The 23,859-nt window shown below is 47.6% G+C and overlaps 2 protein-coding genes across 3 annotated transcripts; both read right to left on the reverse strand.

The window, feature by feature from the left end:
• Positions 1–765: 765 nt before the first annotated feature.
• On the reverse strand, positions 766–2,492 carry LOC123185689 (benzyl alcohol O-benzoyltransferase). The gene is made up of 2 exons (XM_044597531.1): positions 1,965–2,492; positions 766–1,835 (listed from the first exon to the last, which is right to left on the reverse strand). The coding sequence occupies exons 1-2, from the start codon at positions 2,406–2,408 to the stop codon at positions 933–935; spliced, it is 1,347 nt and encodes a 448-aa protein (XP_044453466.1). The 5' UTR covers positions 2,409–2,492; the 3' UTR covers positions 766–932.
• A 6,775-nt stretch (positions 2,493–9,267) lies between these two features.
• Positions 9,268–20,202, reverse strand: LOC123189729 (CLIP-associated protein). Of its 2 annotated transcripts, none has more exons than XM_044602205.1 (21): positions 19,737–20,202; positions 18,937–19,092; positions 18,769–18,831; positions 18,288–18,356; positions 17,909–18,074; positions 16,192–16,353; positions 15,524–15,621; positions 15,261–15,335; positions 15,114–15,182; positions 14,946–15,031; positions 14,758–14,875; positions 13,818–13,916; positions 13,360–13,717; positions 11,413–13,163; positions 11,213–11,311; positions 10,749–10,853; positions 10,585–10,659; positions 10,418–10,486; positions 10,252–10,320; positions 9,921–10,022; positions 9,268–9,738 (listed from the first exon to the last, which is right to left on the reverse strand). In XM_044602205.1, exons 1-21 carry the CDS (start codon positions 20,070–20,072, stop codon positions 9,577–9,579), a joined length of 4,287 nt encoding a protein of 1,428 aa, XP_044458140.1. In that variant the 5' UTR covers positions 20,073–20,202; the 3' UTR covers positions 9,268–9,576. The 2 variants fall into 2 exon arrangements, with proteins under 2 accessions (XP_044458140.1, XP_044458139.1); XM_044602204.1 differs by having other exon boundaries at positions 11,413–13,208.
• Positions 20,203–23,859: the final 3,657 nt, after the last annotated feature.

A 23,859-nucleotide genomic window follows, 5' to 3' on the forward strand; every position in this document is an offset into this window, starting at 1 on the left:
ACCTTGCATACGTAATCGGGCCGGCCCAGTCGAGCTTTGGCTGAAACCTCGCGTAAGTAATCGGGTCGGCCCATAACCAGGAAACGAGAATGTAAAAATAGCACAAAAAACAAAACCACACATGATGGGTTCGATCTCATGACCTCACGCTAGGTAGCAGGGACGCCAACCACATGAGCTAGCTGTTGATTATGCTCAAATTGCAGCGCCCCTGTTAAAGTAGTTTAGCGACAGGTCTATTTATTTTTCTTAAATATTTTCAACAATTCTTGGAAACAAGTGTGGGCGATTTTCCTTAAAATATTTGAATATGAATACGTTTTTAAAATCGTGAATAAATATCAAAAATTCGAACAAAATTTTGAAACCTGAACAAATTTTGCAATTCCAAACGTTTATTTATTTTTGATATACGTTGTATTTTTAGAAGAATATACATTGAACATTTTTTAACATAAATTTAACAATTTTACATACAAATTGAACATTTTTCTCCCGTTGCAACGCACGGGTCTTTTTGCTAGTGTAATATACTATAGATCGATGTGCCATAAAAAAGAACATATTAGATATTAATAATAGCTGAAAGTAGATATATAAAAATTTACCGTGGGACGGAATTCCTACAGTTTCCGGTGGAAAAGAAAAAAGAGTACCCCCTATATAATAACATGAAAGTACTATTCTCCCTTTGAAAAATATTATACATTTGTTCCTTAGAAAATTGAGAACATATTGTATATTCATATTGCCTGAAGGTAGTGTTCCTGCTCTTAGATGCTCTATAAGTGACAATAGTATTCCCTAAAACCAACTACACTTTTTAGAAAGTCAAAGCATGTTACATATGCTTATTTGGATTCAAATTTATGTTTGAGATGTCCCGCAAGGAAAAGTGATTATGTTAGGAGTTGTGCTTTCAGGCTACATGCCTACATCCTGGACAGTATGGCCGACTCCACGCCACTTGAAGCCCCCGAGAGCCCCGCGCGCACATTGGCCGCGAACCTCTCCATGGCGCGCGGCGGCAGGCACATCGGCACGGTGATCGTCCCGCCGGCCGCAGGAATGTGGAACGTGGCAAGCGTCGTCGTGGCCGGTCCACCGTACACCGGCAGGCCCCACCCGAGGTCCACCTCGTGCAGGTTCGACTTGGTGAGATCCGTCACGAGATACGTCCGCGCCGTCGTGAACCGCGGCCGCCCGCGCAGCACCAGCGCGTCGGCCACCGACTGCGCGTAGTCGTCGTCGGCGACCCGCGCCTTCGCGGCCACGATCAGCTCCACGGCGCGGCCCAGCGGCCCCGAGCAGAGCTCGCCGGCCGTCGTCCGCGCCACGCCGAAGGTGAGCGCGTTCCCGTAGAACCCCTCGGGGAGCGGCCGGCCGCGCTTCCCGCGGGCGTTCACCACGAACATGAACCGCACCTCGTCGCCGGGCGCGTAGCCGAGCGCCGCGGTCCGGCAGCGCCACGCGAACGCCGACAGGAGCAGGAACCGGGAGCACCGCGTTCTCATCCGCGGCGGTAGCTGGTCCCTCAGCGAGGACAGCTCCTCGGGGCCGAAGAGGAACGCCCGGTGCACGAGCTCGGCGCCCGGACGGAGCCTGTCGTTGGCCGCGTCGGCCGCGAGCTCGTACTCGGGGTGCTGGTAGGTGGGGCATGGGGGGTCGCGCGCGTCGAGCAGTTCCCTCGCCCACACAGGCCGCACCCTTGGTGCCTCCATGCCGCCCGCCAGCTCGCCGACGGCCTGCAGGAGCTGCGTGACGCCCGGCGCGTCCACGAGGTTATGGCACACCTGGATGCCGAACACGAAGCCTCCGCACCTCAACCTCGTCACCTTCATGCCATCGTGCATGGTGCATGTCAGTCTCACGTACTTAGTAGTACAAATTGCAGATAAATTAATGATAATTAAGGATGCACCACAAATTCTTCAACCCTAGTCTGGGATGCACCCATGACTTACTTGAACGTAGAGCAGTGGACGGTCGACAACGACGGCGGAGTTGCTCTCCGGCAAGCACAGGAGCTGGCCGGCGCAAGGGACCGGCGGGCACAGCGTGTCGCCGAACTCGTCCAGCGCGACGTCCGCATCGGCCTCGACGAAACACACCCCCTCGCCGGTGCAGTCCACAGCGAGCTTCCTGCCGGGCAGCTCGCGGAGCCGCCCGGCGATGGGGTAGTAGTGCACGAGCGCCGCGGCCAGGCCGTGACGTATGATCCTGGCCGGGTCGGCTCGCGGCCGCGAGGGGCGGCCCCGGTAGAGGTATATGACGGAGCGATAGAACCGGAGGCTCTCCTGGTCGTCGAGGTCCGAGAGCCGCTTGAGCTCGCGCGGCGTCGGCCCGACCGGCGCGACCAGCTCCGGCTCGCCGCGGCGCGCCACGAATGCCAGGGACGTGGCGGCCATAGTAGCTAGTAGCGCTAGTCTAGATTACCGGTTTAAGCCTGCCGCTTAGTTAGCCTTGGCCGTTGGAAAATGGCGGACGCTGGATCGTAGTCGATCGTCTAGTGTGTGCATCTATGAGCGTACGAACATCCAGATATATAGGAGTGGTGGGTCGAGTTTACGGCTTCACGATGTGAAGAATTCATCGTGGTTTGGTCGCCGGTGGCGAAGCAAGAAAATGGGAGTACGATATGAGAATTGTTCAGCGCACGAGTCGCCGTGGTCCGGTCGCTTATAGCAACTCCAATAAAATGACCCATTCGCCCGCGGCGCGAACAAAAAAAGAGGCCCAATGCATCGACCCAAACTCAAATTGAGTCTGTTTTCCGTCCGCGTCGACGCATTTGCTGCTCAAATTTGCACTACAAAATGTGTCGACGCGGACACGTAACGCACACCATCTCGTTGTTCGCCGCGTCTTCACCTGACGGTCGTCCAACTGCCCATAGCCTACCTAGTCAGCTTAATTTATGACCTCAGGCACACGCGTCAGCGACGACGGTCGTTCTTTTTTAAGCCGACCGTGCGGTGGGACCGTCCTCGTTCGTTTTCAGCCAGCCCCCATCCCCATCTAGCCACACTCTGCTCCCCTGTCGCCGGCAAACCCTAGCCACCCCAATAAAACCAGATGGGCCTCTACTCCGGCGCCGGCAGCAGCAAGGCCAAGGGTAAGTCCCCCGCCATTCCTTTTCCCGCAGAGTTCCTCCCGCCTCCGTCGGCGCCAGCTCGTCGGTCGAGGCAGCCCGTCAACGTGCCAGTGCACCGGGCGGAGTGGCACTGGCAGCACCGCGTGCCTCTCCTGTACCCCGACGCTACCCTGTCGCACGTCTGGTTGGGGGCGATGTCGGCGCAGGAGGCGGCGTACCTCGAACAGTGGCGCCAGCGACGGCTGGCCGAGGAGCACCGCCACGGCGAGTACCTCGAGATGCTCGAGCACGACGCCGAGGACGAGCGGCGCGAAGCCGAGGAGGAGGCGCGCCAGGCCACGGCGGCTCAGGCGGCTGCACAGCCCCCCACGGCGGCACAGCCCGCGCCCGACATGAACGCCCTCTGGAACACGCCGTTCCCCTGGGCCGGCCCTGCGCCGACGCTCATCGACCTCACGGACCCCGAGGATGACGACGACGATGCCTAGGGCAGCGCGCCGCCTCATAGTTTAGGTTGTTTTTAATTTTCTTTAATGCAAATGTGAACATGTGGACTCTCGCCGGCCTTCATGACCGGTTTTAATGTTTAATTAACATTGTTTCTATTTTAAATATGCATGTTTTTTTCTCGCGCCGTTAAAATAGGTCGGGCCAGCGTTGCGCGCATGCGCCAATTCAAATACAAAAGCGGATGTTCGTATCCGCCTGACCGACTCAAACGGATAAAATCATCATCCGTTTGGGTCAGCCTCTTGGAGCTGCTATTAGTGCGGAATGCATACTTTTGTCGGTCGAGGATGCGTGAGCATAATTTGCTCGTTGCGCCTTTCACGTGCTTTGACATATCCTGGCCTGTATGTAGAGCTCATGGCTAGTCAGTGTAAGACAAGTGTTTATGCGGAACGTTGATTTGAGCTCTAACTTTTCACACGTACTAGGTAGGTAGCTGCTCTGAGAAAGCAGGTAGGTGAGCTATTTGGCAGGGTTTTCACGTATGTGGTTGTTGGTTTCACGCATGAAATGCCTAAGATATTTAACGACTGTTGAAGTGCTGCTTGAGTGCTGATTAGACGTGACTTGTCTATGCATAGATGTCATGATTAAAGCTGACTTAGCTAATTCTACATGATTTTGTTGAATTTTGAACGTAAATTTTTTTGACATGGTGAGGAACTTGAATAGTCCGAAACATAGGCCAATATATTAGTTCCCCATTGATTTCCCTTTTGGGGGGAAATTCAACATTTGCCCTTTCTAGCCCATTTCCCAAATAATTTGTTTTCACACAAATTGAAACTACATCGTTGCATAATTAAACAACGGTACCACACCAACATCAAACATAGCATCATTAAATAGTCCATTATCTAATACATTACCATTCCACTACATCAACATTAAATAAGGTAAATCATCACTACATACTAGATAAATAGCTCTACTCCTCGGCGGAGGAGATGTCGATCACCCCCTCGGCGAAGGGGCCAGAAGCATGGTCATTGACGGCGGGCCATATCCACCGAGGTAAACCCACTGGCCTACTGGTCCTTGGCTTCACGTTCGAGGTCCTCAAACATATCTGCATGCTCGGCGTTGAGACACATGATCTTGTGGCGCTCACACTCAATTGTGTGCTCACCAACGACGCGAGGATCGCATGGTTCTCAGCGATGATCTTAAGGTTCACGACGAACATGACGTCGACATTGATGCGTTCGGCTGCTTGGTGCTCCGCCTCCTCATACGTCGAGAGAAGGCGGATGTTGTCACCCCGGCGGCGTCGTCAACCACCTCAAACCTGGTGATGGGGTCAACCGCCATCCCCTCCTCATCCAAGTAAGACACATGGGCGGGGTCAACCACCACCCCCTCCTCATCCAAGGACGACACATGCCACGACTAGCTCTCCCTGACTATGTCCACCCGCTAGCCTCCTCCCCCCCCCCCCCCCCCCCCTGTCGCCATCTGCAGTGACCTCTGGGCAAAGCCTCATGTGATGAAGGCGGTGGCGAGCATTCGCCATGTTGGCCGCTTCCTCGCTCTATGCTTCGTAGGCTGATTGCTAGGCAGCATGTGTCGCGTGCTCGGTGGGAAAACTGGGTTCACGGGTGTTCGGTGTCTCGCTAGTGGTTGCCACGCGACACAACGAATCTGCCCTTAGGGTCTCTAGTGGATCCAGGCCTTGGGCTGCCCAGCAACCCTAGGCACCCCCGGGTGGGCCCTCTGCATCTCGGTGCTACTGGCACTTGGTAACTCTGGTCATTTGCTATGGTGGTGATGTTGTGGGGGTGGTAATGTTCATGTTGACATGGTCACCTCCCAAATTATGGGTTCCATCGTCTCCAAATATAAAAACAACATGTCGTGAGTCATGTAGTTTTCATGGATGGCATGTACAAACGTGTATGTCAAATAAATGCCTCTCCCTAATATAGTGATGGATTTGTAGAGGCGCGATAATAATTCTGGTTTGCTCCTGTGATGGGTAACTTAGCACTCCATGTAGGACGCGTCATTTTTGCCTTCAACCCCACAAAGTATTTTCAAAGTATTTCAAGAATACCACAGTATCTTGAAAACCTATGGTTTCAAATACTTTGACGTGTTTGGCTCTAGTTAAAGTGGCAGTATTGTAAACCACAGTATGCACAAAACTGTGGTGTTTTTGCTATATTAAAAAAAAAGACCAGAACCTCTTTTCAAAAAACTGAGAAACACAGCAAAAGATCTCTCAAGCGGCGAGTAAATACAACACTATATACTTTGATTGCCAAACACGGCACTATCTTTCTTAGTAACACTTTAAAAAATGATGGTTTCATATACTATGGTCTTCGCTGTCATCGGCATAGAAAACTGTAGTATTCGAATACTTAGGTTCTTCAAAAACTTCGCTTCCAAACGGCGTAAAAAACTGTAGTGACATTTTGCAGCAATGCATGAGCATGGTCTAAGATATTTATTTATTTATTTATTTATTTATTCGTCCACCATAGCAAATGACCGTTCCTTCCTCCGTCGCTGGTGGTGCGATTTGGGTCAGTCAGCGCAAACGCTCAAACCATTCCTGGAGTTCTTTTGACGGGCGTGCTCGCGCCGGCGAATTGCCATAGTGCGTTCGGACATGGAGCTTCTTTGCTTTCTTCTTCCGTTGTTTCTTTCGTTTGGCATGGCATGACCATTTCCATCCTGGCGCACCGTTTCCGAAGGGAGGAAGGGTCGTGGCCGTGCTCCCACCCCCCGTGGAAACTCCTGCGATGTTGATTTGGTTCCAAAGTGGCGCCAGCGCGACTAAGAATTAAGCAGGTACAGTAGGTGTGACCGTCACCGGTGCCGGCACACCCAGCACGACCGAGATGAGATCCTCGTCGCGTGATGGAGCCCTGCCGCGGATGCAAACTCGTCAGCTCGATCGCCGTCGTCCATTGGAAGGCAAGAGCGTGTGGTGCGGTGTGCTGGGTTTCAACGGCAGACCACGGCGAGGCAGACACATCAATGCATGCATCTGGTAGTGCCAGCCAAGGTCTTTCTCTGCTTGGCGTGTGAGTCATTATTCACCGGACGATGACGAACCTCCCCGCCGATCTTTCTTCAACCTGATTGTTACGATCAGGTGCTCGTCCAATATTTGGGCACAGCCTAGGGGACGGAGGAGTTGGCCAAGCCTTGTCGGTCTGGTCAATGAAACAAAGTGGAGCTCGTGCTTGCTTCCAGGGACATACATACCTGATTTTTGACAGAGGTTCGAGCTTTGCTAGCCACGCTTGCTCCTGATTAGACAGGTCTGCTTGTCAACGAAATTGAGTGTTTGCTGCTTTCTTCGCGGTCAGAAGAATTGACAGAAGGCAGTTACAATGAGGTGTGGATGCACCATTTTCTAAAATGTGTGCTGTAGCAGTTGGTTAATGTTGACTGCACCTTTCAACACCTTGAAAAGGGAGTAAGGGCATCCCCAAGGAGGACCGTAAACCTCCCGTTTGGACCGTCGAAGCCATCCAACACGGTTCTGTATCGGTCCGTGGAGCGGTCAGGACGCGATTTCTCCCGTAAAATGGTGACAAAAGTGGGGAAAGTTTGCGGGAGATCGGACACGCGAAACGTATGAATCCGACACCCCAGGCCCACCCAAAACCCTTCCCCGACCCCACCACTCAGGCCACCACACCACACCCCTGCCGATATTCTGCGTCTCCGTCACCTCTGGCGCTCCAGCAGGGCTCCCCTCCGCTTATTCTCCGTCTCCGTTCAACTCCTGCCCTCCGACCGCACCGCCAGGTACCAACCTCTACCATGCCCGACAACTGTTCGATGAATCGCCGGAACTGAACACATTTGTCCCTTCTTCTTTTTAGCAATGGATTCCGATTTGGAGTACATATACGAGCAATATGTTGAGTCGTCTGGCAGCTTCGTTGGACGAGGAGTACTCCGATGAGACGGCGATGATGCAGGCGATCCTTGAAGACACGCGTGCGGAGCATGTTCTCAATTTCAAGGGCTCGAACAAGGGTCATCGAATGCTCAACCGCAACAGGGCGCGCGGGCATTTGATACTGATGGTCGACTACTTATTTTTGCCGGCGTTTCGGATGCGCAAGACTGTCTTCAATCGTTTGTACCATGGCGTTCGGTCCTACCATGACTATTTCATCCTGACGAGGGACACCATGAAAACGATTGGCTTCTCTGGTTACCAGAAGTGCACAGCCGCACTCTGGATGCTTGCATATGGCATGGCCGCTGATTCGTGGGACGAGTACCTACGGATGTCAAAGAGCACATGTGGAGATGCCATGGTCAGGTTTGCAACTGCCGTGATCGAGGTGTTCGGACCTCAGTACCTGAGAAAACCAACTGTGGCAGACACGTAGAGGCTCCTGGCAATTCAGAAGCAAGAGGGTGGCCAGGTTTGTTTGGATCTTTTGACTGCATGCATTGGAAATGGAAAAGCTGCCTGAAAGCTTTACAAGAGCAATACAGGGTCATGTTAAGAAGTCCACCATCATTCTTGAAGCAGTTGCATCACAGGATCTTTGGATTTGGCACGCTTTCTTGGGCATGCCCGAGTCTCACAATGACATCAATGTGCTGCAACGATCGTCGTTGTTTGCGAGGCTGACTGAAGGAAAAGCTCTTCCTTGTCACTATACTGTTAATGGACATGAGTACAACATGGGTTACTATCTAGTTGACTGTATCTATCCTCCATAGGATACCTTTGTCAGCACCATCTAAAAACCAGTTGGACAAAAAAAGGCTCACTTTGCCCAAAGACAAGAAGCGGCTAGAAAGGATGTTGAGAGGGCATTTGGAGCTCCGCATGCCCGTTTTGCAGTTGTTCGTGGACCTGCTAAACAATGGGATCCAAAAATCTTGTGGGAGGTGATGACATGTTGTGTGATCATGCACAACATGGTCGTCGAGGATGAGGGTGACGATGTTGCTGCAACTCTGGAATTTGAAAACACGGGTGATCCTATTCAACTTCTAGATCAGAATCCGGCCACATTTAAGAAGTTTATTCAAATGCATCAACAAATTCGGCATCGACCAACTCACAAGTAGCTGAAGAAAGGTCTGATTGAGCATCAATTGGCAATGAAAAGGGACACCAATATTGGGATGTAATATTTGATTTTAAAAAAAATTGAACTAGTGTTGCATGTGACTATTTGAACATCTGTACACTTTGCATGTGGCTACTTTCATGCAGACTAGGAAAAAACCGGAAGGCCAAATGTATGCGGCTATAATTGGATGGTGTCCTCCCGCATTCGTGTTTGTGGACTGTTTCCCCCTCCGTGGACAAATGTGGGAGGATTTTTACAAGTTGCCATTAAAGATGCCCTAACATCATCTCTCTGAATCCCCGCAAAAAAAGTTGCCGCGGAACCGGGAACACAAACAGGGCTTGCCGTTATCAACGACAACAAAGTCTTTCAGTCTGAAACAAGTTGAAACCCATAAGATCTCAAAAACAAGCCATGGTTCTAGCACATGAATAGCTAACTTCCACACACCCCTCTTCATGGCTAATTCTTTGGTGATATTTCAGTCCTTCAGATCCCTCTTTACACATCTACAATCAAGAACCAGACCAGCCCTCTTAACGGATCTAAAATCAAGAACCAGAACAATACAAGTCCACAGCTGAGAATTCATGAACAATAACGTAATTCAAAGGGCCAGACAAAACTTGCACACACTTTCTCCAGTACGTTACATCTCCTTTCTTTGTACATTGTCACCTAGTTGTACAACCCAAGACAACACACGCTCGCTAACACTCTCCTCTCCACATGCTAACCAAAAAAAGAGAAGGAATACATAATCACACAAAGAACCAAAGCCAGGAAACTCCCCAATACAAGGGAATCGTTTGCTTATATACTATACACAAACCTACACAAACAAACGGGACCCCCCAAAAATCCCACACCCTACCAAACAAATGTCCATATAAAACAGAAGAATGTTACATCTCATTGGTTAGCGCTGTCGATCGCCGTGCCGGACCTTGCCTGCGAAATCCGGTTGGCGTAGATGGTCACCAAGCGCAGCTGCGTGCTGCTCAGCCCTTCCAGGTACGGGACGAATGCTTTCCCGAGCATGATGTAGATATCCACCAAGCAGAATACAACACTCTAAAAAATGCGTAGGTAGTATCAGTTATGAATTCATGCACAAGAAAAATTCATTCCAAGCACATGCAATTCCCATGCCAGTCAGCAACTGCAGTCTGCATCTACTGGCAGTTTTATAACAATCATAAATAAAATAGAAAGGAATTCCGCCATGATAATATCTGCACTAGATTAGTACCCACCTTTCGAACATCTGGACTTTGGTTACTAAAAGCATCAAACAGTGCTGGCAAAAATGTAGGCAGTTGATCCATCAATTCCTCTTGGGAAAGGTGCGCGACAAGCTGCAGAGATTATCACAAGAAAGTTAACAGTCAAAACTGGTTGCTCAACATATTAGATATGTTTGGTTTATGTATGTTCCTAATAGGCCAGAACTACTCTACAACAAAACGAAGAATTTAAGTAGATTTTCACACATGATGCATATATAATGAGAAATGAAACGCACTACAGCTGCCTGCCTAGGGTAGCAAGGGTCTATGTTCTTTTAGAACACTGTATATGAGATACCTTTGTCAAATAGTTGATACACACAACGAGTATCTTTTCATCATCACTGACCAAAAGAGGTACTACAACCTGCAGCAGAACCAATGACCATGAAGAAGTAAAGTTAAATACACCAAGCAGAAACAAAAGTAACGGTGATACATAAAGAGAAATGATTTGTGCATACAGCAAGAGATCTGAAAGGATCGTATTTTGCCAACAAAACATTTATGCATCGGTTCGCTTCATTTGAAATCTGCATGCCCAGAAAGAATATTAAGTTACTAAAACACCAAAGCTGAACAAAGAACAGATCTAATGGTGTTATAGTGAGGAAAATAAAGGCAGGTATACCTTTGCCACCACATCTTTCGTCACATGCAGAAGTTTTTCAAGAACAATCTCAATAGATTCTTCCATAGCGTCTTTCTGAGAGCAAAATAAGCATTATTACTATCAAGAAATGAAGCGGCAATTAATTAAACTAATCTTAATGTGCAAAGGCATGGATAGTGGACCTGATTGTTGAGCATCTCAGCAATTAAAGACAAAGCAATCTCCCTAGTAGATGGATCGGAGTCACCCAGCACGTCAAGTACGGTCGTTAATATTTGATTGAAATACTGTTGGAAAATTGAAAGGCTGGAATTAGAATGCAAATAGTTTGAAACCTCTCGGCTCTAGCTTAGTATATATTCCATTTTAACTTTACACCTCTGGTAACACAGCTAGTAATGAAATAATGATTTCACATATTTATGCAACGAAAAAAGGGAAATATACAAGAAAAGGTAACATAACATGCTGCTGTGGCATTTGTATATGCAAAACTACAAATGCCGCTGTGCATTAAAATAAGTTGAAATGCAACCCTGCTTTTCAAATACCCATTATTCTTTTGCTGAGAAATAGAAAAAATAAACTAAACTATTGTAAAATTAAGCACTTAAGGTATATTTTGTAAGGAAATCAGGTTGCAAACCTTTGACCAAACGGAGCTGTCATTACCAAGCGAAGCCTTAATCAAGTGTTGTAATGCTTCGTGCTTTTCCAAACTTGATATTTCTGTGTCGGTGCTTATCTACAAAGTGAGAAAAATAAATTAAAATGCTTCACAAAGATTTAGAAAAGAAAAAGACACAGCAGTACACACAATCAAGTAAAAGGATTTTTCATCAGTACCTGATGAAGAAGTTGTGGTATGCTCAAGCCGTTGTCAGCATGTATGCTGGTCTTTATAGAACTAAGGTTTACAACCATATCTGTCTCCTGAACATCTTTTCCTGTAGTTGAACCAACAGCATTATGCCCATCAGGGCTGTGCAGTTGGCTGAAATCCAAGCGCGGAGTGCTCATAGCGGTTTCACCATCTAAGGAGGCATCGGTTTTTTCAGGGTAGTTTGTCCAAGAACGATTATCTTCCACAGCTGAGCTAAAATTATTCTTTGATTCTCTACTTCTATTTAAAAATACTTCAGTTCCTGAGGCCGGTTCCAGGCTTTGATTAGTACCGGCACTCATATCCGAAGTTGTTCGGGCCATAGAGACATTATGTAATGTTGGTTCATGCACTGTAGTGGTCTTCTTTCCCACTTCGGCGTCAAGGGAACTAGAAGAATACCGCCCAAAAGGATAGCTCTTCTTCAATGTCTGTGCATAACCATCTTCGGAAGAAGTTCCAAAGTCTGCCTGGTCATAAGATTTAGGGCGTGGCCGTTCTTTCTTGCTCTGCAAGTAGTTCACCAGATCAACCTCAATACGAGGTGTTTTTTGCTTCAGGGCACGCCTCAATAGGTTTTGCTCTTCAACTGATAAACTTAAAATAAAATTTAACACTGCCGTTGAGTCAAACTGAGAATACACAGATATGATACCAGCAATAGATGCCTCCTTCAGTTTTGCATTCTTTTCATTCACTAACGGTGCCAATTTTGAAAGCCATAGCTTAAGGAAGCCACTGTTACTATAACCTTCAGAATCTACCGTGTAATTACTGAACGATCTGTTTGCAAATTCAATAACAGCCAGCTTTGCCTTTGGTGACCTCTGTTCATCTAGTGAGCGTACTAGGGCAGGTAGCAACATATCGATTGCATATAATCGACCAACAATCTCCAAAGTCAAAGAACATGGTTTTTTTACCAACTCTTTTGGATCAATAAGGCGGGAAAAGACATGTGGCAAAATTCTTTCGACATAACTCTCAAATGGCTTCTTGCAAGCAGGAATAATCTCTGCAAGCGTAGAAAAAGCGGCTTGTGCAACCTTATGATGAGGATCATCCAGATGGCGGAAAAATAGCTTCATGACCTTTTCAAAATTCTGAATAATTTCTTGAGTACCTCTCTGACCTTGTTGCACTATATTCCGAATAAAATCAAAAGCAGAGACTCTTGCTACCCAGTCAGAACTAGGATTGAGACCCTCAGAAAGTGCATCGTGTAGAGTAGCCAGAGTATCTGTATATCTAGATACATCATTGGAAGGTACTTGACTATCATCAAATCTGTCCCGGCTACTTGCAGAAGGCCTTGACATTACTTGCTTTCTTAGAAGAGGTCTCTGGAAATTCGGGACATTGTTGTTATGTGAATCTCTGTGAGCAGCACCATCCCTATAAGGCATATCAATATAGTTTTTTTCTGTGTGCATTTGAGGAAACCGCCTGGTTGACCGCAGATCATTACTCTCATCCATTCCGTCTTGAAGCCTCTCTGAAGATCTTCTTACATAAGGCAGTGATAAGCCCGTCATGGACTCGGATGATAGATTACTCAAATATGGTGACCTCGATCGCTCTTTGGTGGCCAACTGTGTCGTCATTGTATCCAATGCGCGGGAACCTCCATTTCGTGTACTAGAACTTTTGATGCTAGGAATGGTTGAATCCAAGAACGCTGAGTTCTGCAGAGATAGATGATTTGAAGCTGGTGCTGCAAGAGGAACAGGAGGATCACGAGATGATGGAGCATCAACCCCTGCACTAGGATTAAAAAATAATAAGAAACTAGAATTCTAACGATCAGTGGAGAAAGTAGAAACGATAATTTTGTCAGGTGATTTCTAAGGAATACACTATTAAAAGCATTCGAATTCTTCAAAGAAAGGTATATGCGGATTAAAGAATACCAAGGTCCAAGCTTGTTGAGCGTGCAACTGAGAAATTTTGCCTATCTGATATGCTAACACCTTTCAGCAAACTTTCAATAGCAGAAACCTTTTCTTTGCTTGAACTGAGCACACTTTCTAGGCTTCTATCAGAAACGCTGCTGGTTGTCTTTGACTGTGATAAACGAAGATTGTTTGATGGCAGAGATGAATCTGAAGAAATAGCTGCACTCTTGTCCATTGCAACAATAGCTGAAGTGCCATATCCAGGCATATGAGTGCCACTTGCATGAGATGAAGTGCGAGAAGGCTGCAGAACCTTCTCACGAAGTGAGGGAGAAGCATAACGTTTGTGCACACCATCCTCATCATTTATTGTCTGCAACAGTTGCCAATTGTACATTAGAATTTAGGCTGTGTTACAGCTACAAAAAAAGTAAGATCTGAAGAAACACAAAGAGAAAAGCAGCATGTCGTACCCTCTGTATGGCAGGATCAAATTGCATAAAAAGACGGCGAGAGCGCTCAGGCCATGTTTTCGTGAACATTCTGTAGCAAGTTCTTGCAGTTGAACGGACCTAGTTGCAGAAACAGCATGGAACACAAAAATAATCAGAATGAATGTGGACAGAGCCGCAATGGTCCCAGCATACCAGCAGGCAGCGGCACAGAGATCAGAGATGAGATAACTCAAGAACCTTCTAGTTTTAACAATTATGCCCATCAATAAGCAGGTATATCATCATATACTACCAATAGAATGCATGAACTCAGAATATGGACTTGTCATTTGCTACATTATTGTCTCCTGAACTTTTTTTGGGTGGCATGCAAGGGTAAGCAGAGAAAAAAGGCACCGGTTCCGTATGAAGTAGAATCCCTCATAATTTTATTGGTTCCTCAGAAACAGATTGCTTATTACTCTATACACATTATGAACAGAAAGCAACCTATATTCTTCATTATTATGCCAAACAAGCTACCGTATTTCCAAATGGATACATTGTTTCATGAGTATATCTGCAAACAGAACGCAAACCAGCACTACATAGATTCTGTCTGGGCAATATCATATTGATGCCTCTCCAGTCATGTAGACAGCCAGTTGGGGATAGGTTGAAATGTAAGGCTGAGTCAGGGTCCTAGTGGGTATCATTGCAGCATTGCTGCTTGAGTAACAAGTTTTGCTGTTTCGCTCTGGTGTGCTGCAAATAATTAACATTCCGCTTGGTTTGATTTCAACAGAATGGAACTATGACTGGACTCTTCAATTCTACAAAGTACAAACACTAGCATACGACACACAGAGAAGTTGTTGTGTGTCTGATAGTGCGACATATTGAATAATTTATTTAACTACCTGATTTGAAATGAAAATGAACACACTATATGCACCATAGGTCAGCGAACAGATCATACCTCACTCATAGCATCTGCTACACAGCACTTTATTAGATCTTCATATAAATCAGCTGATCGTTGTATTTCCGGGGCATCAGCCCAATATTCCAATATTAGAAGTGCGTATTCGCAGCACCTGGTACAGTAAAATGTAAGCTTGAGTAGCTTGAAGAAACATGTACACTGGACGGTGTCAACATGCATACCTAGCACGGAGAATTGCGCTTCGGTCATTCTTGGCTGTGTCAGCTACACGAGGAAGAATTCGTGCAACCTTGCAGTTTCGCAGGATCTGCAAGATGTCCCATATCAGCAAAGAGACTAAACAAATGGCATCCATGAAGTGCAAATATATTGAAATAAAATTTCCTCACAGTTTTTATGCAGGTGTCTGAAGATTCAGCGATGACAAGCACAGTTATAACAACAAGCTTAAAAAGCATCTGGAAATTTCACAAATATTTTAGATTTCTTAAAACAATATAGCAAAACAGAAGGAAAAAACTGTTTGCATCATTTACCGGAATAAATTGTTCAGCACATGGCTCAAAGTCACCAAGGAGTTCTTTGGACAGCACATTAAGTAAATGGCATGCCTGGGCATAAAAAACATGACAGGAAGTAAGTTTTCAATTTGAGCACATTCATCTGATCAAGTATTCAACTCGTTTGACAGCAAGAAAATAGAGGGAAAGACAAGCGTTGGAGATAATCAATTTGATACTTATCAAAATAGGTTTCTTGATAAAAGATGCTTATCAAAAGAAGAGAAATGGGTGGATACCTGTTTTACAATGGTAGACCGTCGATCAGCTAGCTGAGTAGACAATGGAGGAATCAGCTGCTTCAAGAGTGTCAGAAACGATGGGTAATCAATAGCTCCTGGAGAAACATAAATAGAACATTTTAAAGCTAAGCATAGAACATCAAATTATCGAGTAATTTATCAACATAAATGCTAAGAATGTTGACGGACTAATTCTCAAATAACCCCATATTATATTATTATGTGTAACTGGACTGTGATAATATTTTCCCTTTTGAGTCCAAATGATGAAGGCCTTGCAAAACAGTAAGGTATGTCATCAAAACTGCAGGTTGCACCATTGCTCTGTTCTTTGAGCCAATATTACTACACAATAGGATGTTTATAATAAAAGATGTTCATTTTTATAAAAGATGGACCTTCTGTTTATTTCACTTCACTGCATACTTCAAAAGCTCACTTATCGGCAAATAAAGGGGAAATGTTTCCGTCCTAGTCATCAGTCCTAGTAATGAGGGTCCCTTTCTGGTTAGACAAAATATTAGTTGGCTGTGGGATCAAAGACGTACTGCAAAATGTATGCTACAGATGTTTTTTTTTCTTTGCTAATGGCTACAGAGGTAATTAACGCCGAGCATAATTGCATAAAGCTTTGTTAAGAAAAATAGGTATAGATGTGGACATACCTCCATAAACCAGTGCTTCAATCCTTTGCATGGCAGCAATACGAACTGACCAGTCCTTTTCTGGAACAAGAGTAGCTGCAATCTTCTCAAACTCCCGAAGTAATTCTTTCTCTGAGTGGACTCTTACTGGTTCCACTGGTTTTTCAGTTATATCAGTGTCACCTGTAAAACATCAAATTACTGTAGAGAAACATGTTGTCCATGTGGCAGGGGCAATAACCATAAAAACATTGACTTGTCAGAAAATGAAATTTTCTGTTAAGTCTAATAGATTACAGGCTGAAAAAGAAGTTTCAGGGAACATAGCTCAACTAAAGGCTTCTGGATTATACACTGAGCAAAAGTAAGAAGAAAATAAATAAAGAAACAAATATAGCAGTACTTCACCTGGATAAAAAAATGATGCATCTCAAAACATGAAATGGACTTCAAATGTTGTACTATTAAAGTATTAATGATTACTTTCAGATAATGAATTCAAAGACATTTTGTGCATATTATCACTGCATTTTGAAATTAAGAATATATCATATGTTTTCACAGTAATTATATGAACGAATTCTCGAACTTGCACGCCCTGGTCACTATGGTCCACAAATTCTGAAACCACAGATTCACCACCTAAATTTGTTAACAGGGTACACGGGTAGTTCTCAGATCTGGTTTTGCTAGCTCTGGCCACTTATGTGGCATGTTGACAGGGCACAATGTGTCATCCATGGTTTTCGAGTCGCGACTCATCGGAGTCGCTCTGAGTCGCTCTGGGGTAGCGACTCGGAAAAAGTCGAGCCTACGGTTGCGACTAGTCGCGACTCCCGACTCGAGTCGACACTAAGTTGAGTCGACATTTTTTTGCGACTCATCGACTAGTCGACGACTAGTCGCGCGACTCAAAATCCATGGTGTCATCTAATCAGCAGGACCACTCTCAGCCGTGGTGCGCACGGATCTGGTCTGGGCACACACACCGAGTAAGATCTTTGTCAGCCCCAAGCCTCTAACGGTGACTTTGATCTCGTCATCTCATTCCCTGTGGTCAGTTCTTTCCCGACTATCACTGAACCTTGACTCTGGTCAGGGGTGGCCCAAGAACTCAGGGCACGGCTCCATGCCCATGTGGGATGAGTGGCAGCAAGGAGAGTGGTGAAGCCGACAGTGACGGGAAGAAAATGGGAGAAAAGGAACAGGAAGAAGATAGGGTGTCCGGCATGTGGGCACTCCTTACTGGATGACACCACGCAAGCACTTAAATCATGCAAGATCTCATTAGGATCTCTGGAGAGCCACTTTAACATACTTAGAGCAAGTGAATAGGTGGTTCCAATGTTTATTGACATATGTGGTGGGGACATGAATTGACTGGGTGCAATTCCCGTATACGTAACTCAAAAGCTGGACTTCAGTTTTAATTTGCTGACAAAATACAGACTATAGAACTACAGCACACGATCAGCTACAGTGCTGATTGTTTTGGTTTTGAAAGTGAATCCTCTTCATGTGTAAGTCCATCCTATTATCATGAGCTGGTTAGGAGCATTCAGGCATTCGCAAATGTTCACCCATATAAACATGGAAAAAGGACATCTCTTGGTGCCTAAACAGTACCTAGACTGACAAATTGCAGTTATAGATCGTCTTGGCTTGCAACTATAGTTGAATGCAAACACATATATTTGAATGATCATGTGTGAACTTCTGACAAAAATATAGAGCTTACCTCCAAATAATGTGCTTTCCCTCGGTGTGCTTTTTGTCCGTGGGCTGCCTCTTTTTGGGTTAACACTAACGGATCTAGATGCTGCAACTTTATGCTGTGTTGCAGTACCATCAGATGCGGGAACCTTTGGTTCAATTCTATTCAATCTTGAATTTATTTCTTTTAGCTGCAGATATCGGACAATACATGAATTAGGATAATCCAGGTTTACTGCTTTGCGGACCTTTAAAAATGGACACGTAAAGTTCAATCATATAAAGTAGTACCAGATACTAGTCCAAAATACACAGATGTACTAAGAGTGAGACACTAGTATCAAGTGGATTTCTAGCAAGCAAAGGGCAACTGCCAAAAACAACTAGATAGCCAAATACACTACCATGTATGTAGGCAGATTATGGCGCTGCAACTCTTCGTGGAACTGAGATCCCATGTTCTTGTACATTTCCTGTGATCGAAAAAAGTGACAAGTGATATTAGGATTGCCGTATAATTTTTACATAGCCTGGATAGCGGGTACAGGCTGCAATTAGTTAGTATGGACAGTTGCTACTAATTACACCAATAGTTTGAAAGCATGGGATAAACTACTTTTAAAACACACAAAAACAGATAAAACTGAGGGCAAGGGAGTAGTGAAAAGCAACTAGAAGCAAAGGGCATTGGGACTACATTGATTGTTTGAGTATTTTTGTAGGAAAGGTTCAGCCTATCCAACTCGCAGAGTGGGACAGAACTATTGCAAAATTGAGTAAGACGAATGTTGGGCATCCGAAAGCGCAAAATGGGAAGGAATATAAGTGGACAAAAGATGAAAAGCATCATCTGAAGCAGGTAAAAATGGTATGAAACCAGCTAACCTCAATACAAGATATAGCAGCTTCTCTGACACTTTGGTTCGAATCATTCATCAACTGTAGGACCTGTGAAGCCAGATAGTCTCAGCATATCTATCTATTGAGTAAACATAAAGTCTGAGATATGCACAAAAATGTACGGTAACAAATCGACTTGAATACTAGACTCACGGGTGAGAGTAAAACTCGTTGCATGAGAAGCTCCGTAGAAGCGAAAAGCCCAACTGCAGTTGCCACTGTAAGTACAAACTCTTCCCGAACCCTCCAACTCTTATGAGTCCATGCATAATTTCCGGCCCTTTCGAGAATGATTGTTGGTGAAGAAACCTGAGATATGGATGAAATCAGAAGGCTACCTAGTAATAAATCTAAAACATTGAGAACAAGGCGAGCATGTTTGGCTTCATTTGTTGATATTCATTGGGCAGAAGTCTACATGTAAAAGTAATGGTAACATAGTACTAGTAACAAACAGCATTGACAAAGGAGAAAAGATAACGCGTATTTTGATATTTATGCTCTATAAAAATCAAAGCATTAAGAAAGAATTATGTAATTTACAACAACTAGGCATATTATAGATTTCATTTCAACACCTGAAAAGAGCAATCTTTACATGTGAACTAACAGCATATTTGAGGGTAAATGGTTCTTAAAACAGTCGAGCAAAAACCAAACTGCATATGAGAAGTTTGAATCTTCGTTTGATACCCACCCACATTTTACCGTTTGTACAAACCAAACTTGACCCAAAACTAAGAAAGCTAATCCCTTGATTATTGAAGTTTGAAACGGCTTTGTAGCTCAATAGCACATCATCACACAAAACCTAAAACAAATTCATGCTGATAGATAATTGGACCAAATTTAAAACTCCAGCTAAGTTCCAAAGCAACCACATTCCCCCCTAATATAACAGATTAAAGAAACAACAAGTGGGATCATCACGACCGAAAGGGCGGACGACTCACCTCCATGAGCGTGACGAGGAGCTGGCGCGCGGCCTCGCGGACGGGCTGCTTGCCGTCGCCGAGGCGCTCGACGGCGGCGGGGACGAGCGCGTTGAGGTGGATCTTGAAGTGGTCCCCGGCGAGCACGGCGGCGGCGGAGAGCGCCTGCAGCCCCCCCTGCGCGACGCGGAAGTTGGCGTCCCGCGTCAGATCCACGCAGGTGTCCACCAGAGAGGTGACCTCGGCCGGGGAGAGGCCGCGGCGCGCCGCCGCGTCGAGCGCCTCGTGCAGGCGCTCCACCCCGGCCAGGCGCTCCTTGGTGTCCTTGGCGCGCGCCGCCTCCAGCGCCGCCTCCATTCCGGCGCGCGGGCCCCGGAGAGTCCGCCGTGTGGCAGTACGGTTGCGTGGAGGGGGGGCCGGCGGCGAGGCGAGGGGGGTGGTCGGATCTGGGGACGGAGGCGAGGGGAGGGGGAGGGGAGTGTGAGAGCGTACACGGATGCTGAGAGGTAGGGTGGTTGGGGCTTTAGGTGGGTTTGTGCAATGACACCCCTGGCTAGTTGCGACATTTCACGCTTATGCCCTCCATTTGGATACATAGAGGCTACAGTATGAAACGGGGGTCGTTTCTTTCTTGAAAAGCGTGCCATGAACTGGAGTCCGGGAAAGCGGAGCACGTTACCGAATTTTGGGTGGGGTGTGGGATTTGAACTAAAACAACGTCACTTGGAAAACAGGTGGAATTCCTGGGATCGAAAAGTGACTTTGAAAATCAGGGGCCAAAGACGACGACATAGCATAACGTCGCCGTCCATGCCAAAACGTCGTTCCGTACGTACAGTCAAGTCGTTGCCCCCCGTGATTAACTGAGAGTTAGCAGAGAGCAAAAGCGTCGTTTTTCAACTCAAGTGTGGCCATCACGTAGACTACAATACATAGGACTCCACATGGATGGTATATATATTATCCTCCCTCCGTTTCTAAATATAGGCCTTTCTAGAGTTTTAAAATGGACTAGCACATATGAATGTATATAGACATATTTTAGAGTGTAGATTCACTCATTTTGTTTCTTATGTAGTCACTTATTGAAATGTCTAGACAGACAAATATTAGAGAAGGGAAGGAGTACATGTTAGGGAGTATGAGACGCTATATTAGAGAGCATTATTGTACCAAACACAAGGAAACAAAAACATGTCTCGTTTGAGATAGATATATATGGTCCACGCGGAGCTAGCTCGGTGGGATGCTTGATGTACGTATGGTAATGCATGGCAACTACTCGCACCAACTAGCAGCAGTACGTGTGTGTGATGTTACACCTGAACTAATCATCCTCCGCCTTAAACTCCCTTGCGTCCTTGTCTCTTACCAGCGGAAATGTTATGTTACGTACGTGGACCATGCGATCGAGCTGCAGGGAGGGCGGCTATCATTGTCAGTCGGATCCCGGATGGCTGCGTTGCTTTGATGCATGCAGGTGATCCACCACGCTGTTTAATTAATTATTAAGTGTCGTATGTGCAAACGAACGAACCCTACTAGTAGGTTACCTCTGCACTCCACGCCTGGTACACAGATATTGGGTGAATGATGTGATCGTGCACGTTACAAGTGCATTCCAGTCTAGGAATGTAACGGCATGCTAGTATAATTAGGGAGCAGTATGTCAAGTACTCCCTCCGTTCCAAAATAGATGACCCAACTTTATATTAAAATTAGTATAAAGTTGGATCATCTATTTTGGAACGGAGAGAGTAGTAGTTTGCTTGATTTGCAGTCTCGTCTCATCATCTGGCAGTGCGTGAAACGGAAACGTCCATCTCTTTCTCACCAACGCTTCAAGTGAGCTCGCGCACAGGCTGGCTTCCGGTCCGTGCCGTTGCTGGGGCTCATCGCTGGAACAATGATAATCTACTGAGGCCATCATTTTTGTGAGCTCGCTTTTGGTAATAGTGGGGCGCTCATGCTGTCGCCCGCACGCTACCCAATCCATCCCTCCTCCATCGCATCTTTCTTACTTTTTACCCCACGAGCACGGGATCACAGTCTGGGCTAGCCTGGACGCACACACGCACGCTCCCCTCCCCGCCGGTGTCCCCTTGCGACTTGTCCGTGGTATCGCTGGGCCTGATCGAGGGCCGAGGTCATGGCGATACAGCCGTAGAGGGACCGGTGGTGCAGGCTGCGCGGCTGCAACCCATGTCGGGCATCGATCCCGATAAAGCTTCTCCGTCGATTGTGTCGTGCAAAAAGGCGAGCGCCGCAGTTCGGCGATTGGACTCGGCGGCTGAGAGCATCTCCAATCGTTGGCCTCCCTGTAGGCGCTAAGAGCAACTTCAACGGGGCGACCCAAACGAATTCAATTTTTGTCCGTTTGGATCGGTCAAACGAACATGTTGGGGTAGGAAAGGAGCTGCCTGTACTCCCAATGCCACCGCGCTTGGTGCATCGGGATGTGCAGGCGCCGGCGTCCAGGGCGGAAACGCGCCGGTGGTGGACGGGGAGGGGGAGGGGGAGCACGGGATGACGAGGCGCCGGGGGTGCCTTTCCCCTTGTCATTGCTTTTGCCGAAGAGGCCCATGGCACGCGCTAGGGTTTGCGGTCGTCGGCGAGGAAGCAAAGAAACTGGTGGGGGCCAAATGTGGACGGGAGAAGTGGATGAGGCCGACCCCGCCGCACGCATGGTTAAAAAAGGACGCGCGCACTGGCTGACGCGTGGGCCCGCTGTCGGTGGTCGTCATAAATAAGACGACCGGTGGCGGTTGGGTGGCCGCCAGGTGGGGACGCGGCGGACGGCGAGGAGACGCGCGGCGCGTCCGCTTCCCGTCCACGCCGACGCATTTCAGGCGCAATTTTGGGCCGGAAATGGGTCGGCGCGGACGCCGGGCGGATACAATTTGAGTTTGGGTCGGCGCGTTGGGCCGTCACTTTTGTCCGCGCCGACCCAAACGGATGCGGGCGGACGAAATGGGTCACCCCATTGGAGTTGCTGTAAATCACCCCCTGAGGTGCACTGGCGCAAACCGCGTGCTGGGGGCGTGATGCCCCCAGTCACGACGTCCACGTTTTTTAAATTAATTTCGGCACAAACACGGCGCAAATTGAACTAAACTTCGGCGAGTTCGTATATATTTAAAATATTCACAAAAAAGAAAAAAACACTACTAGGCTGCTCCTCGCTGCCTCCCTCGCCGCCCGTCGCCCTTGCAGTTCTACATGCCGAGGAGGCGGTAGAACCGCGTGTAGTCACTGCCGTCGTCGTCGCCGCCTCCTCCACGGCCGCCGTCCCTGCTGCAACCCTCCCCCGGTTGGCGCAGCGGGTTGGACGCTCCGGGGGCGTCCTCGTCGTCGTTGCTGTCGAGGATCACGACGCCACGCTCGTCCTCGCGCCCACGTTTGCGGGCGGCTATCTCCTCCAGGGCCCGGCGTTGCCGGACCATTTCGTCGCGGAGGTAGTTGTCCCGCGCCCACCGTAGGGCGTCCTCGTCGGAGAAGCCACGCCAGGCTATCTCCTCGTACTCCGCGGGGAGGCCGGGCTTGGGCTTCGGCCTAACGAGGACGAGGCGGCCAGAGGCGGGGGCGGAGTCGTCGATGCGGACACTGAAGCTGTGGGTGCGCACGCTAACAGGCGTGTCCTGGGGCTCCGGCTTGATGGGGCAGAGGCAAGGAGAGTCGGACGAGCGGCCGGACGAGGAGGTGGACGTCCCCCCAGGTCCATGCGCCTCGGCGTCCACGAGCTCCCACGCTCCTGGCACCCGCATGTCCGGCGGGGCCTGGTACTTGGCCTCGAAGAAGAACCGAGATTCGTCCTCGTGAAGGTGGCGGCGGCCGAAACCGTTCGCCCCCGCACCGTCGCCTGGGAAGCGCTCGGCCATGCTTTGAATTGGAGACGGCGAGAGGAGAGGGAGGAAAGGGGAGAAATGGTGTTGCGGCGATGGAGATTCTATGTGTGCCACCGGCGCGCTGGGGTTCGGCTTATATAGGCGGAGGCGCCGCGCGTACGCGTGACCGCCGCGTGTATGCATGGCAGGCGAGGGGACGCGCGTCGTCCGGTCACTGAGCCGCCCGTGATGCATCAATGGAGGAGGTTGACCGGCGCGGCAGCGCGCGGCAGCTTTGACATTGATTCGCCGCGGGAAAC

The sequence above is a fragment of the Triticum aestivum genome, chromosome 2A, assembly GCF_018294505.1.
Source record: "Triticum aestivum cultivar Chinese Spring chromosome 2A, IWGSC CS RefSeq v2.1, whole genome shotgun sequence".
Lineage (NCBI taxonomy): Eukaryota > Viridiplantae > Streptophyta > Magnoliopsida > Poales > Poaceae > Triticum > Triticum aestivum.